Source organism: Talpa occidentalis, unplaced genomic scaffold (genome assembly GCF_014898055.3).
Source record: "Talpa occidentalis isolate TD23 unplaced genomic scaffold, MPIMG_talOcc4v2.1 talOcc4.11, whole genome shotgun sequence".
Lineage (NCBI taxonomy): Eukaryota > Metazoa > Chordata > Mammalia > Eulipotyphla > Talpidae > Talpa > Talpa occidentalis.
Window position 1 is genome coordinate 38,508,013 of NW_023601104.1, and position 16,499 is coordinate 38,524,511.

Sequence of the window (16,499 nt, forward strand, 5' to 3'; positions counted from 1 at the left end):
AAGAAAATTAGAAGTGATCCCCAAACAAATGCTCCAGTTTGGTTAGAGTATAGCACAAGTCAGAGGGTTTTACTAGACCATATTTAAAAGGATCTTAAATACATGTCTCAAGATTCTGGAATGAATATATTGGAAAATGGAATAAAGGATTTCAGTACAGGTAAAGCTGCTTTAGGAACATGCATCTGACCATGAGTGTGGAATTGACTGGAGGTAAGAGGCTAGAGGAGATCAGTTACAAGTGGAGGCTGCTCAGAAGTCCCTCTCATGCCTGCTGATATTGTGATGGGTATAGACAGAGAATGATAAAGGGAATAAACAGGTCAGTGATGGGATATTCAGACTTAGTCAAGTGATAACTGGCAAGGACCAAGAGGGGGGAGAAAAATAATAATGATGAGGAAAAACATCAGAAAATAAAGAGGTTAAAGAGCCAGAAGAATTTTCTAGGGGTCTCCCAGGTAGTCTAGGGGGTTAAGTCTCAGCACTATTACCTCTATGGCCCCGGCCATGGAGCTAGCCCACATATGACACAGCAGACCGCGCCTGTCTTGTCTGCTGCTCCCCTTAGCTATGTATTTCAGTAAATCTGCCTGTTCGCTCCCCACCATCTCTATTGAATCCTCTCACCTCCCCCCCATATCTCTGGCAACACCCCAGTTCTTCTATGCAAAAATTTTAAAAAAGAAGAATATTCTATTCAGGCATTTCAAACTTTGACTCAGAAAACCCTTGCGGTGTTGTGAAGGTCTCCCACATAACCTTAAAGTAGTTGACACTCCAGATCTTACCCTCTCTATTCTGTTTTTATCAGACCAGATTTACATTTTTCTGTGTACATAGTATCTCCTATAATTGCTATTTTAACAAAAAACGTGTTTCAATGCTTGTATTTATTTGGGTTGAGAAAAAATTATATAGTCAGAGAAATGAGAAGGAACGCCAAAGAGGTTCAGAAAGCATCTCTAAAAGTACATGAAAGAACCAGAATAGCATGGCACTCTAAAAACAAATGAGGAGTGTTACAAGAAACTGTATCATAGTTTTATTCTAAACAATGCTTATGGAGCAAAAGCCAAAGAATTTATTATGTCAAAATTTTAAAAAGTTAGCAGTCAGCAAATGGTTAATCAAGATTAACTTCATAGATGCTTTTAAAAGAAAAGAAATGAATGCTTTTTTACAAAAAGAAACTTGAATCATACTCAAGATTTAAAAAAAATCAAATGTTGTACAAATGATACATCAAATAGGATGAGGATTAAGAAATGATCTTTGAATATACAGGTCAACTAAATGAAGCACTTTTAGTGGAAGCAGTTTTAGTTTTCTTTTTTGATCCAACAGTTATATAAGGATGTGTTACATAATTTCCACATCTGTGATTTTTTTTTCCATTTTCTTTTTGTTACTGACTTCTTGTTTCCTTTGATTGTGGTCAGAAAAGATAATTGTAATATTCTCAGTCTTCTCAAATTTGTAATGATTTGTTTTGTAACTTAGCATGTGATCTCTCCTAAAGAATGTTCTATGTGCACTGGGTAGGAATGTTTATTCTACAGCTGTTGGATGAAATGTTCTGTATATATATATGTTAGGTCCTTTTTGTCATAATGTTGATCACACTTATTCTCTCCCTATGGACTTTGCTTGCATCATTTGTTCTTTATTATAAAAGGGTATTAAGTCACCACTCTATTATATTATTGTCAGTTTCTTCCCTTAGATCTGTCACTATTTGGGCCTCCCCGGTAGCGCAGCAGTTGAGCGCTAGGTTGCGAAGATGCCCACAGCCTCTGCAGAGTCCGTCGATCCCCGGCCGCCAAGCGAGGGTCCCACATGGCGCGCAGACCTCCCCTGCCGCCAGCTGCTCCCCTCAGCAGTGTACTTCGTCAGTCTGCTTGTTCTGATTCCCATTCTGTCTCTGGTGAATTCTCTCACCCTCCCACACTTCTGACTGTGCCCAGTGCTTGTATAAATAAATAAATAAATCTTTAAAAAAAAAAAAAAAGACTGCCAATATTTGCTTTATATACTTAGATATTTTATATATTTATATTGGGTGCATATATATTTTCAATTGCTGTATCTTTCTAGTGAATTGTCCTTTTATCAATATATAATGATCTTCTTCATCTCTTATGACAGTTTTTGACTTAAAGTGTATTTCATCGAATATGAATACAAATACTCCCTTTCTTTTGTGGTTATTTTTTGTACTGAATACCGTTTTCATCTCTTTACTTTCAGTCTGTGCATGTGAGGGCGTGTGTGTGTGTCTGTACTTAAATCTAAAGTGGGTCTCTTGCAGACAGCACTATCTCTGAGAAGATTTCTCTGACTCTGAAGGTAGATTTGGGTATGTCTTTTTCTAAGTCCTCAGACAATTATGCAAATTTACATAATGATAATTATGACATTGCAGTGCAATTACCTGTTTCTTTAGTAGTTATAATCTATTGAAAGTAGGGACAATATCTTACTCCATTTCCAAAAGACAGACAATAATTTCTGATACATAAAAAATGGCCAAAGAACATATCTTGAATTACCTTTACTGGAAGAGGAGACCAGGAAAAAGCAGAAAATCCTAAGTATGAAATTGTCATCTATTCTCTGACAAACGCTGGACCACTTCAACAGAATGCTGATCCTATTGTCCTACAAGCAAAGGTACACTTGAAAGAACTAACATAGTTCTTCACTGTATAACAAAATTTAAATAACTAAAAGTAGATTTCTACTGGAGTGCAGTTAAGGGAAAGAGAATCTACACAGAAGGGGAGAGAGATTTCCAAAAAACATAATGTGCTATATATAACGTATAGAAATTATCAACACTCATTTCCCAGTTATTTTATTTAACAAATCCAGTATATAAGAATATAAAGCACTTCACTGTTGAGGGGTGAAAGATAAAGAGACAAAAATATGTGAATAATACTTTATCACTTTTTAATTAACGTGTGCATTTTATTCTGAAATGCTGATGCGATAAAACAAGACACTGACCTATTGAACATTATGTATTTGTTGTTTTTCCCCTTTCATGTAATCTTGGAATACATTTCAACTTAAAATGAATAAGAAACTCCCAAACTCTAATACTTCTTTTGAAAAACACAGTCATATAAAGGTCAATTAATATTAACTTCAAAAAAATCACTAAAGATTATTAATAATAATTGGCACAGATCCAACATTTTAACATTAGTTAATATTAGGTAGATTGACAGATCCTATTTAAAACCAGGCCCTTTAAGTTCAAGTAAGCATATCTATTTCTATTCCAGTAACCCTGCAATTTTGTGCATATTTAACAGAACAGCAACAATGACAATATTATTACTTAGTACTGAATAAACTCTTAATGAGTATGAAGTGCTGCTAGTTCTGTCACAGGTATTTTGGTTAAATTTTCACAACATTCTAGTGCTTACTACTATGTTCACATTCTATAAATGAAGAAACTGAATCTTAGAAACATTAAAAGTATTTGCTCAAGTTTGCACATAAGAAAGTAGTGGAACTAGACTTCAACCTACACCAGACTGATCCTATCTATTTGCTAGATCTATTTCCCTCAAAGATTGAGAATCATATCTAGTACTTTAATGAATATCTAGCACCCAGTAAGAGTGTCAGATAGAATAAGTGTTCAATAAGTAACTATTGAACTGAAATTTTAAATTTTTAGAAGTGGATTTCATGTTTGAAAAAACAGATTTTTTCTATGTAATGAGAATGAGACAAAACTACAAATCTACCTTAATTTTATTTTGTTAAACTGATTTTGACCTGACAAGAATTAAACTAGCATTTAAATTTAAAATGTGGCGTTATACCCAGTTCCATTTCTTTTTTTCTTTTTTTTTTAAAGATTTATTTATTTATTTATACAAGCACTGGGTAGAGTCAGAAGTGCGGGAGGGTAAGAGAATTCACCAGAGCCAGAGCGGAGAGCAGAACAGGCAGACTGACAATACACTGCTGAGGGGAGCATCCTGGCGGCCGGGGATCGAACCGGCGCTTCAGAGGCTGCAGGCAGCATCGCAACCCAACGCTCAACCGCTGCGCCACCAGAGAGGCCCCAGTTCCATTTCTTCATAAACTTCTGCATATTCTTTAACTTCAGATATTACATATTTGTTTTGGAGGTTGTTTGTGTCAAAGCATGGTGAGACCTCAGAAGTCCAAAATAAATGAAACAAACAGCTAGTATGTGTCACTTCTCCCTTTGCAAGGCAAGGACTTACATTTTTCTCAAAGACTCATAGGCTATCTGAATCCATGACGACATACTGTTTCCTGAACTTTTTCAAAACTTCGGTCAATTCAAGGATATGTGGTCTACTACTGTACTATAATTCATAGAAATCTGAAAGTAACCAACAATCTAATCTAGTTTTCCACACCCCATGTTAGCAAGAAAACTGGAAAGTATTCTCTTTGCTTTTCTGCCAGATGTCTTAATAAGTCACAGTCAGATATATACATGCTAGTACTAGAATATCAAATTTTGAGTGCTTGTAATTTTACCTGAATGTAGTTATTCATTTGGAATTACTACTTTTAAAGTAAGAAGCATTTTGGGTAGAAGTCCATAGGGATAGAAAGGGAAACAGAAATGAACTTCTCAGAATCCATCTGCCCACTTCCAATAAAATAGTCACAGTGAACTATTAGCCTCACATTATAAGTTTGAAGGGATAGAGAAGTAAAGTGAATAGCCCAGGATAACACAACTAAGAAATAGCTATAAGGCTTAATTCTGAGGCCCGTGTATCATTAGGCTTATGATCTTTGCTCCTTACAGTTATTCAGTCTTGAACTAGCTTTATGAATTCTCTGGACCTCAGGTACTTCAGCTGTTAGGGAAAAATTATATCTTGAGCAATCAGTAATAAACCATAGGAAGAATTGTAAGATATATTTCTTAAAACTATTTTTATCGTTTCTTCCAACATGCTTCATTCTATTGAAAATGAGACACAACATTCATCCTAAGACCAAAAGTATTTTGGAATATTTTATTTGGAACTGAAAAACTAATCATGAAATTAACACTTAATAACTTTTCAAATGGTTAGTCTCGGTACTAAAGGAAGTCATCCTATCAAGGGTATTCAGCTGGGTTTTGAAAATAAATCGTATTTAAGCTGTTTATTTTCTATTGTTTAAACATGACAAATTGCCATTTGATTAGCTACTTGTTATATTAATTATCAAGTGCAATACTAATATACACATTTACTTAGAAATCATATTGCTAAATTTCAGGTCCTCCAAACTATTCTCTTCTGTTCAAAGTTGACTCAGAACTCAACTAGACTCACTGAATGAAGAGTGTTCAACAATATTCAAAAAGAATCTTTTCACTATGATTTTTACATGAAAATATTTCAATGCCATGGAAAAAAAAAAACTTTTATGCCCAAAACTCTCAAAGTTCAGCATTTGGTTACCATTAAGTTACCACAGGACTATGCAACCAAATGGGACAATTGTGCGTTAGACAGCAAAAATACAATATTTTATCTCAGTCTTCTTTAGACAGTCTTAATCTAAGATATGTTTATAAGATTTGCGGGTCTATAAAGCACTGAATTTATGTTCACAATTTCGATATGTGCATTTATCTATGAAAATGACATAAATTTCAATAATTTTTCAAATGGATCTATAATCTCAAAAGGTTTGTAAATACTGCACCAACTTTAGGCAAGAGGCTTCCCATTTTTCAAACCTAGCTTCTCATGCTCATGAATTTGGACCAAATTACTTGAAAGGTAGATTCTTCAGTTTAATTTTCTATTGCTCTCAGACCAAAACTGGTGATGCTAAATCGTATACAGATCTCTCTTCATTGCACTGGATAGCCTGGAGTAGTTTTCCCAAAATTTAAATACCAGCTATTCAGTTTCTTCTTCACAGCTGTCTTCACTTCCTGGTTTCTCAAAGTATAGATCAGTGGGTTTAGAAAGGGGGTGAAGATGGTATAGAAAACAGACAGAATTTTGTCCACCATGAAGTCTGTGAAAGGCCACACATAGATGAAGATGCAGGGCCCAAAGAACATTATCACAACTATGAAATGTGCAGTACAAGTAGAAAAAGCCTTAGATGATCCCGAGGAGGAGTGGCCCTTGATAGTGACAAGAACAATGATGTAGGAGGTGAGCAAAAGCAGAAAACATATCAGAGCAATCACACCACTGGTTGAGATCATAAAGATCCCAAGAACGTATATATCTATACAAGCCAGCTGGATGACCAAAGGCAAGTCACAGAAGAAACTGTCCACAACATTGGGACCACAAAATGGCAAATAGAGGGTAAAAGCTATTTGACTCATTGTGTGCAGTAAGCCCACTGTCCAAGAAGTTATCACCAGTCCAACACATACTTTTTGGCTCATAATTGTGGAATAGTGGAGAGGTTTGCATATGGCAATATACCTGTCAAAAGACATGGAGATCAGCAGTACAATCTCAGTCCCAGTGAAGAGGTGCAAAAAGAAGATCTGAGAAATGCAGCCCTCAAAGGAGATGGTCTTGCGCTGAACAAAGAAATCCAGGATCATTTTTGGAGTGGCAAAGGAGGACAGGCACATGTCAATGAGTGACAGATTACTGAGAAGGAAATACATGGGGGAGTGAAGGTGAGAGGTAGACAGGACTGTGAGCAAAATCAGAGAGTTGCCCAACATTGTTATTAAATAAAAAATGGAAAATACCACAAAGAAGAAAATTTGCAGCTCAGAAGATTCAGTAAGTCCAAGTAATACAAATTCAGACACTCTGGAATAGTTGAACTTCTCCATTGATCTGAAGACTCTGCTCTGTAATGATAAAATGGAACAAAATGACAAAACTAGAAAACGTGATACTTCTGTAATTACACATGAAGGAGTTATATCAGTAATTCACCAGAATATGGATTATCTAAAATCTAACTAATAACTATCTCACTGAAGATTTTTCTTTTTGGAGCCACTTAAAGGTTACTAGATATCAATTCAAACGGACAACTTCTTGGTTTTGGCCACATTAGAAATGTTGGATCATACTCATCACACACAAAACAGTATTCCTTTTGTGAATAATATGTCATCATCATCATCATCATCATCATAATCTGTATTTATAGAGGAAGATCATACCAAGTTAGGGTGCTCTACTTGATAAGTTAGGTAAATAAAAATGTAAATGAGGGTTGAAATCTAAGCTCCCCAAAATGCAATTATGTTAAAGCAACTATCATTGAACACTAGATTTTACTATTTTAAATAATTATTTCAGAAGACCATTTAGTATCCTATGGGGATGATAAATGATTTTCAATTACATGACCTCTTGGTTACTCAGTGACAGAAAAAAATCTAGGTTAATTTTCATTTGCTTCATACATTTTAAATTATTTTGCCAGTATTGGTAAGTAGTATTGTTTTATTAATTAATTAGTTAATTGATTAATTTTCTTTCATCTTTGTTAATTTTTGGACAGTATTTGATTTCTCCCCTCAGAGTTCCTGTAGTTCTCCCACCACCATAGCACCCGTGATCCACCTCCCCCATCCCTTGTGCTCTTCCCTCCCTGTTTTAACCCCTCTCCCTATCCCTCCCCACTGTATGCCTCAGGTCTGTGGTCAACTGCAAGTTGTGTCTTTTTTCCTGACATTTTGTTTGGCTTCTCTCTAGTCCACATATAAATGAAACTAGCCTATATAAATCAGAAGGAAAATGATAAGTATTATTTTTAAGCATGTAGATGATAAATTAATTCCATAAAATTATTGATGACCAAAAAGTATGCTTGTAACATCTGAATGTTACTCTATTTTTTTATTTCGTCATCTCTAGAAGAATTGTTTAAAAGAGAGAGAATATGCCTCCTTTATTTTTTCCCTTGCAATTCAAAGCTGTTTTTTAGACTGGGGAAATAAAAAGGTTATAGTACTGGGCCAGAACCTATAAAGGATGGGCATGTAGTAGCACCAGAATATAAAATGCTTAAAACAAAACAATGCAAACAAAAAAAAAACTCACAATGATTATAATAAGAAAAAATGACACTGGGATCAACTGAAAGGAGAACAAAGAAAGATACAATAAGGAGTCAGACTCAATTTTGAAAACTGTTTCAATTTGCAGAATGTGTGAGTACTACAAATATCTCCTATGGCTTATTTTCATTTAACTGATCTACTGCCTTTCAACAGGGAGAAAAATATGACTCCATCCTCATTTACTTGTATGTATTCAAACTGTTATGTCAATATTCATAAATACTTTAACATTTTTCAGAAACCACTATTTCAGAAATCTGAATTGTGTCCAAGTGGCTAAGGGATTAAATTTTTCTTGATCTGCTGTTACTTTAATCACATCTCAATAGCCTAAGAGTTGGTCTCTACCTGTGAAAATTAGCTGGTCTATAAAAACCACTAAACATATTTCCTGGGCAACAACCAAAATATTTCTAGGTTTCGAAATCCAAATTTAAGAATCAACTTACTTTATTTCATTAATAACAAAAATTACAATAAAAATATTTGACCCAGTTTCCTTTTCTTTTGAAGTATATGTGTACAAATTATATGTTTCAGTTATGCATCAGTTGAAAATCAACATTAAATTCACCAGTGAAAGCCCAAACTTATCTTTCACCATACAATTGACCCCTTTGACCTGATCTACTCACCACCTCCTTCTCTTCTGCAGCGAATTGGTCTTATAGTCTAAAGATTTTTTGTTGTTGTTTTTTCTTATTTATTTAGGTCATCTACTTGTTTGGTTTTTCTATATAACACACATGAGTGAAATCATACAGTGTTTGTATTTCTCCATCTGACATTTTATTAAGCATAATTCAGAGATTATAAAAAATATGCCTCCAAATTTTTTTCATCTTTTTAAGTTATTCTTCTTTTCATATAAAAATTGTATCAGTACCTTGATATATTATAAGCATTAAAAAAATCTCAACCTCACATATTTGAAAATTTCTTCTATTTTCCTGACTTAAGAATATGATTGTTAATGAGAATAAAAAATATATTATACCTAATTTTTATATATATATACATATATATAAATATATCATTCAAAGGCTCTTTGTCAAGGAAGAGTTTCCAGGAAATCTAGAAGACATATGACTGACTGACTGAGACACAAAACACAGTAAAGAACTAACTAAAGACCAAGTAATATAGTCTACCAGTAATGTAGTCTACAATAAGAAAACTGGGTTTTAACAGCTTTCAATATATTTTAGAATAGAACCTATAGAACAGGATTTGCAATTTAGATATCACCATGGTTGTCATATGAATAAATTGAAGTAGTGTTATTGGGGCAATAGGGAGAGAGGGGAAGGGATGATGTGACTTAACCTAAAGCCATAGGAACAGCTATTTAGAGAAGTGAATTTCTTAGAAAATATTTAGGAGATACAACGACAAAAGTTGATGTTTAATTATATGCTTTTGTGGTCATACTTCCAAAGTCAACCGGAATCTGAGAACCCTAATGGCAAACTTTAAAAAAAATTACCTTTATGTCTTCAGTATCTAAAATGAAGTTCATCCAACATATTCCAAGTTCTAAGTAAAATTTGACTGAATGTGATATAAACATTTAGAAATACCCTGTCACACACTAGAAAAATCTTGGAACTGTGCCAATAGAATCCTGCGAAAAGAATTGTGTTTACAGGGAATTCCTGGGGAAGATAAGCCATCCATTGAGACTCAGTTAGGGAATTTCTTTATAAGATTGTCATTTAAGAGTAGATAGCTATTCCAAAACAGGGCTTCTCTTAAAGCAGCTGTATCACTATCCTAGTGGATTTTAATTCTGCATTCATGTACCATAAGTTACTGAACGTAAGCTTCTTCCTTTTATTTTTTTGCAGTTTCTTAAAACAAAAAAATGCATATTTAAGGTATATAACATGATAATTTGATACACACAGTGAATTGTATAAAGTATATATCAATTATATCTATATAAATATGTAAAGTATATATACATTATATACATCCTTTAGCTAAATGGATGGATGGATGGGTGAATGATTGGATGGATGATAGATAGATAGATAGATAGATAGATAGATAGATAGATAGATAGATAGATAGATAGATAATAGACAATCCCTTAGAAAAGAAGAACCTGTCATTTGCAACAACATAAATGAAACTGGAGGACGCTAAGCTAAGTGAAATAAGCCAAAGAAGACAAAAATACTGCATGATCTCACTTTACATGTGGAAATCTAAGAACATCCATTCTTTTAATAACATATAGTGAATTCCCACTCTGTCTTTAATCTGCAGGGATGTAGTATCTAGAGAATAACTATGATGACACCTAAGGGTACAGAGGCCCTCTTTACAGGTGAATGAACTGTGAACTCTCCTCAAGGGAATAAATGCTTTGGAGAAAAGCAACAATCTGGCAGAAATTCTTCCTTACAAACAATGCAATGTTTCATTCAGGTATCTACCCATGTCCATTCATTCATATATCCCGGTAACCACATGGAGAACATTTACCTTTCCTTTTTGAGGATTTTAAGGAGGTCATCACATAGATTCTGAAGTAATAAAAGATTCAATGAATGAAGAGATACAATGTTACATTTATACAAGAGACTTTTGAAAAAACAACTATCATCTATCCATTCTCTTTCCTTAGATAAAAACATAAATGAAGACATCAGATTTAAGAGCAAAAGCCACTCATCCTAACCAATCTTCATAACCAAAAAAACTTCATAACCAAGAGAAATGCTTTCAGACTCTACTTCATTGACATCAGATACCAGAATTAAGCTAAAACTGAAAGACTAGGGAAATGAAAGAAAAGGAAAAGTTGATCTGATAAAGATGGAAAAAACTGTAAAAAAAAAAAAAAGGAAGTTATTAGTCTTGTTTTTCTTTTTTTAATTTATTTTTTTATTTTTTATTTTTTACTATATATTAATTTTTTTACATCATTGTTCATTTTTAAACAATATTTGCTTCCCCCGAGCCCTTAGGTGTAGACCCCATAGAGTTTCCTTCACCAATGCACCCGTGCACCATCACCTCAGTCCCCTGTGCTCCTCTCTTCCTCCCTCTATCCCTCTCCATCCTCCTCCCCTGCAGTATGTGTCTGATTTATAATGGTCCATTTTTGCTTTGTTGTGTTTTTTACTGTTATTATTTTTTCACACTGATGTCTTATTTGATTCCCTTATGAAAACAGACCATTTTTACGAGTTGCCCTGACATCAGTGGGATAGTCATATAAATGAAAAAAGCAAAAGATAGTTTCATAAAACAAAAATTGTGTACAGATTCAAGTGATGGTTTATTGGAAATCTTTTCCAGGAGATAAAGATACTTTAACCTTTCAAATCTGCCAATCCTGGGATTAGGGTGAGGGCTGTGTAGCAGAGCATTAGTCTTCCTGAATTAAGGGAAAGTGCAAAGAAAACAATGACAAAAGGTTACTGAGGCCAGTGTAGAGTGGAAGGGATGCACAGGAAAGTACCATCTGTAAGATACTACATTTTCAGGAAATAAGAGATATACGAAGTTTACTTTTAAAGAGTATTCTGACTCAGTAAGAACCATGCTAGAGGCCATCATTCAAAAGAAGTTATTTTTACAACAGTAAGATAGGGATTTACAGAAGCCATTATGAAGGTTTTTTTTAACTTTACAACTCAAATGCTGCATATAAATACATTTTTTTTAATTCTCCAATATCTTTATAAAGTATTGAACGTTAGAAAGTTTGGGGTACTTACTTATCAGACATATACTCCACTTTGAAAGTCAGGTATAAAAAGCATCAAGCAAAAATTGAGACTTGGATTTGTATAACTCAAGCATGAAAATCTGTGTGATATCGGGAAGTTATTCAACCTCCCTCTATGGCAGATTCTTCCTAGCAACGTAAGAGATTTTTAACTAGAATTGCTTTGAGAGTAAATGTCCAGAAGGTAAATTAAGAACAATGTAGGTGACAATGTGGAGGGATAATGATATAATCACCATTGTGGGTAAATACAACACAAAAAAGAAATAGCTTGAACACTTTTTTCTATTTTTAAGATATCAAGCTCACCTTTCATATTCTGTAAGCTAGTGAAGAGATAGTTTACAAAAATTTTTTCACCACATACTGGTTATATGGAGACCAGTAGTAGAAAACACCAAGATGTTGAAATTATCTTGACTTCCTGTACATTTTTGTTGTTTACAGTAAATGAGGCAAAAAGAAACCTTTAGGGGCAGAGAACAGCTCATCTCAATATGAAAGTACTTTGAGTATCATTTATTGTTTGAGTGTTTCTCCTGTAAAAGATTTTGATGAGAAGTACGAGTGCCGTGATTTGACTACAACTGATCACTTGAGCAACTCACTGCTCTCTAATATGCCCCATAAGTGCAATGGATATAATAGTACCTACCTCATAGCCATTACTTTAAGATTAATAAGCTAACGCACAAAAGCTCAGAAAAACACCAAGTATATAGCAAACACTGAAATGATAATAACAGAAGAAATGATAAATTATTATTATATTCCCCCAGCAAAGTAGGAAGTTCAATAAAGAAATGATCATTCTAATTATGAAATCCAAAATATTACCCTTAAAAGCATGTTTGTATTCCTCTATCCCCAATGACTATCCTTGGATCTGGAAGATGAAGAACAAGTCTAAAAATTAACTTAGAGAGAAGGATAGGAACATCTGACTTCTAAACATTATCATCTCCCATTTTCCCCAGACTACAATCCAATATCATTATTGATAGTTACCATTAAATTCCCCAGTTATTCTCAAAAGGCCTCATTTCCAAAATGCCTGAAATTTTGTATGAATAATTCTTAACAAGCACCATATAGATATTTGGTAGTAATCTGTTTACATCTCTAATAAAAATTTTACTCATTGCTTTATAATTGTTTAGTTTAATAAATATCACAGAAAATCTGAGCCTCTTGAAATAATGAAGTATGTCCATTTACACATCTACCTAGTGCCTAAGAAAGTCCCTAGCACACTAAGATCCTCAATGTGTTTATTGAGAGAATGAGTAAATTAATGGTTAAATGGATTTTAGGAGAATAAGTTGATGGCTGTGTAAGAAAAATGAACAGTACTTCAAAATCTAATTCTTACATTAATTTACTTGGTATTTTGGACTCAACATCATGATTTCGCATTTTTTTTGTGGAATCCTCTTTTTACAATACCTATTCTACCCATGTTAATGTCAAACAAGAGACTTTGCTTACTTTTTTCTTCGTCAAAATGGTCAGTCATCCTGAAGAACTGTCACTAATCAGCTTTTTTCCTGACTTCATTTCTGGAGTGATAGCATTAACATTTTATAAGGTTATTTTAATGCCTTCGCACTCTCTTAAGACACAAAAATCAGAGCAACCTCTCAATTTGAGATTACTTGAGAATGGCTTATTCTGCATGTATGAGGAGACCAAGATGTCTTCTCAATGTTCTGTCCTACCCTTGGGTTGAACCCTTAGTTGTTGGGATCACTCAAAAGAGGAAATAGTTTGGCCTTTGCTTCAGTTAAGACCTGCTATAAAGTCTACACAACCATCATATTCCCTTAAGATCTTTTCTCAGTTAAGGCTTTCTGCTTCTTATCACTATTCTTTTAGTATATTACATAGTTATTTCCATCATTACATCCATCCCTTTGTCTCACAAATAGTGGTTTATAGCACCATTCTTCCACCTACCAATTGAGGTTGCCAGACAGGGTACAGTCAGGGACTATAGTTGTGGTACTAGTTGCCTCTTCACTCATCCACAACAGAAAGCTGTGTCTTTTATATTTTGCTATATATTGGTTCCTTCCATGATGTAACAATGAGCTAATTCACACCACAGGTTGTAACTAAAAAAAAAAAAAATCAACTCTTTGGAGGTCAGGGACAGCCAACTAGGATTCAAAACTCTAAGGGAATAATTTAAAATTTGATGTGTGCTTCAGCTAAGGAGCAGAGAAATAAATCTGAATTGCCCAGAACCACCCCTGGATTAGGGGTGGAAAATGTTATTGATGTGTGATATGCCCTTTATATTATTATGTGAATTATCAATTCCACTTAGAGACACTTAATCCTTAGGGAAAAAGAGATCTGTCTAAAACCAATAGTAATACTACATAAATTGCCTAAACAGTTTATAATGAAATGTTTACAATAAAAACCTTAAGTAATAACTTCTTAATGTTTCTGTTTAATTATTCTCTGCTATACCTCAGACACTGTACTAGACACCAAGCATACAATCAACAAAAGAGAAACAGCCTTTGTTTCTCTAAATCAAACCATAATTAACTCTCCCATCTATGAATCCAAAAATACTTGTATCTGTCACCTAAAAATGTTCTATGATAAATAATATTAGACACCATCTCAATTTTATTGTCAGCCTGTTTTTTCTCATATCTTTCAGAAATTTTCCTCTTAAAACTATATTCACAATATATTCTCAATGACCATACTTTATGGTTGTGATGTCTGAATTAACTTCCAATTTTAAAAACTTGTATCTTCAGTGATCCATGTAATTCTATTCAGTATCCTTCCTAAATTTGAAAATTTGTGTTTCAGTTAGAGATGAAAAGCCTCAGAGAATGTTTAAAATGTAATTGATTCTGAATGCAGATACATGCAAAATAATGAAGCTAGACCACTATCTCACACCATATAAAAATTAACTCAAAGTGAATTAAAGACTTGAATTCTAGACTAAAAACCATAAAGTTCACAGAAGAAAAGAGGTTGATATACAAAATACAAAAGAAACTCAAGCAACTCAATATCAAAATAATAGTAACAAAAAATAAAAATAATCTGATTTTATAATGGGCAAAGAACATGAATAGAAATAGAGACTTTTCCAAAGAAGACATACAAATGACCAGTAGATGCATGAGAAGGTCTTTAACATCATTAATCATCTGGGAAATGCAAATCAAAAATCACTGTTCTTAGGATGGTTTTATCAAAAAGATAAGAGAACAAGGGCTGACAAAGAGAAAATGGAACTCTTTTACACTATTGGTAGGAATGTAAATTATATAATATAAAAGGGTGCAGACTTTCAATTAGATGAGTTCTGTGGGTCTAACTTGTAACATAGTGACTATAGTTAACAATACTGTATTGTACAATTGAAATGTGCTAAAAGAATGGAGCTTAAGTGTTTTCACTAAAGACAAAGGAAAGATAAATATGTGAGGTAATGAATGTGCTAATTAACCTAATTTGGGGGATCCTTTCACAATGTATCTATATGTCATTTTTCATTTATACCTCAATAAAGTGGAAAAATACTAAATTTTTATTATATCACTCTCACTTTTTGCTTATAACACATTATACTCTTCTGTAATTTATACTAAAAGTTAATGCTTTCATTATCAAGGATCTGCACATTAAAAAGTATCAAGTCAAGATGGTCTCAGAGAATTCTACAAACCTTTGGAATATTGTTAGTACCAACGTACATATTTTTTTTTTTCAAAGCATACAACTTGAAGGGAAGACCAAATAATTTTTTTAAATATTTCATTTATATATTTTTTACATTTTGTTCTTTTTTTTAAGATTTATTTTATTTATACAAGAACCAGGGTACAGGCCAGAAGCTTAGGAGGGTGAGAGGATTCACCAGAGACAGAGTGGGGAACAGAACAGGCAGACTGATGAAATACACTGCTGAGGGGAGCAGTGGAAGAGACAGGAGAGGTCTGCTTGCCATGTGGGTTGCTCCGAGGACGGCGGGGATCGAACCAGTACTGCAGAGGCTGCGGACAGCTTCACAGTGCTGTGCTCAACCACCTGTGCCACCAGGGAGGCCCTATTGTTCATCTTTAAACAATGTTTACTTCCCCAACCCCAGATGTAGTCCCCATAGAATTCAGATCACATAAATCTTTTGCCTTTTACCAAGTAATTGTGTAAAGCAATTTAAATTAGGACTCACAAAATTACAGAAAACATAAAATAATTGAAAAATATGGCTTAGGTTTATTAATGCAAAAATCATAAATAAAATAACCAACTGTAGCAACACACAAGCAAATAATCACCATGACAAAGTTGGATTTTTACCAAAAATGCAATTAATAAATCAATTAATAAATCTATTAACATCATTCACCACATTAATAGGCCAAGGAAAAACACATAATTTTCTATATAAATACCAAAAGACTTTAGATAAAATTAATATATCACTCCTAAAAAAAATTCTAAAAAAAAATAGTAATGATTAATTCTTCATTTAACTTGACATATATGTGAGAATTCTTCATTAACTTTAATTTGGTGAATATATGTTAACATACATTCATGTATATACACACATACTCACCAAGTTAAATATACATAATACATAGATATTCTAAAGTCAGAATCATATTCAATGAGGAAAAATAATATGCATTCTCACTAAAATCA

General features: G+C 33.5%; 1 protein-coding gene across 1 annotated transcript; it reads right to left on the bottom strand.

The window, feature by feature from the left end:
• Window positions 1-5,863: 5,863 nt before the first annotated feature.
• LOC119237991 (olfactory receptor 4K2-like) lies at window positions 5,864-6,823 on the bottom strand. Its single transcript, XM_037501796.1, has one exon. It carries the CDS (start codon window positions 6,821-6,823, stop codon window positions 5,864-5,866), a length of 960 nt encoding a protein of 319 aa, XP_037357693.1.
• Between the last annotated feature and the right edge of the window lie 9,676 nt (window positions 6,824-16,499).

Excerpts from the sequence above, each read along its gene's own strand:
- LOC119237991 (XM_037501796.1), bottom strand. The coding sequence starts at position 6,823 with ATGGAGAAGTTCAACTATTCCAGAGTGTCTGAATTTGTATTACTTGGA.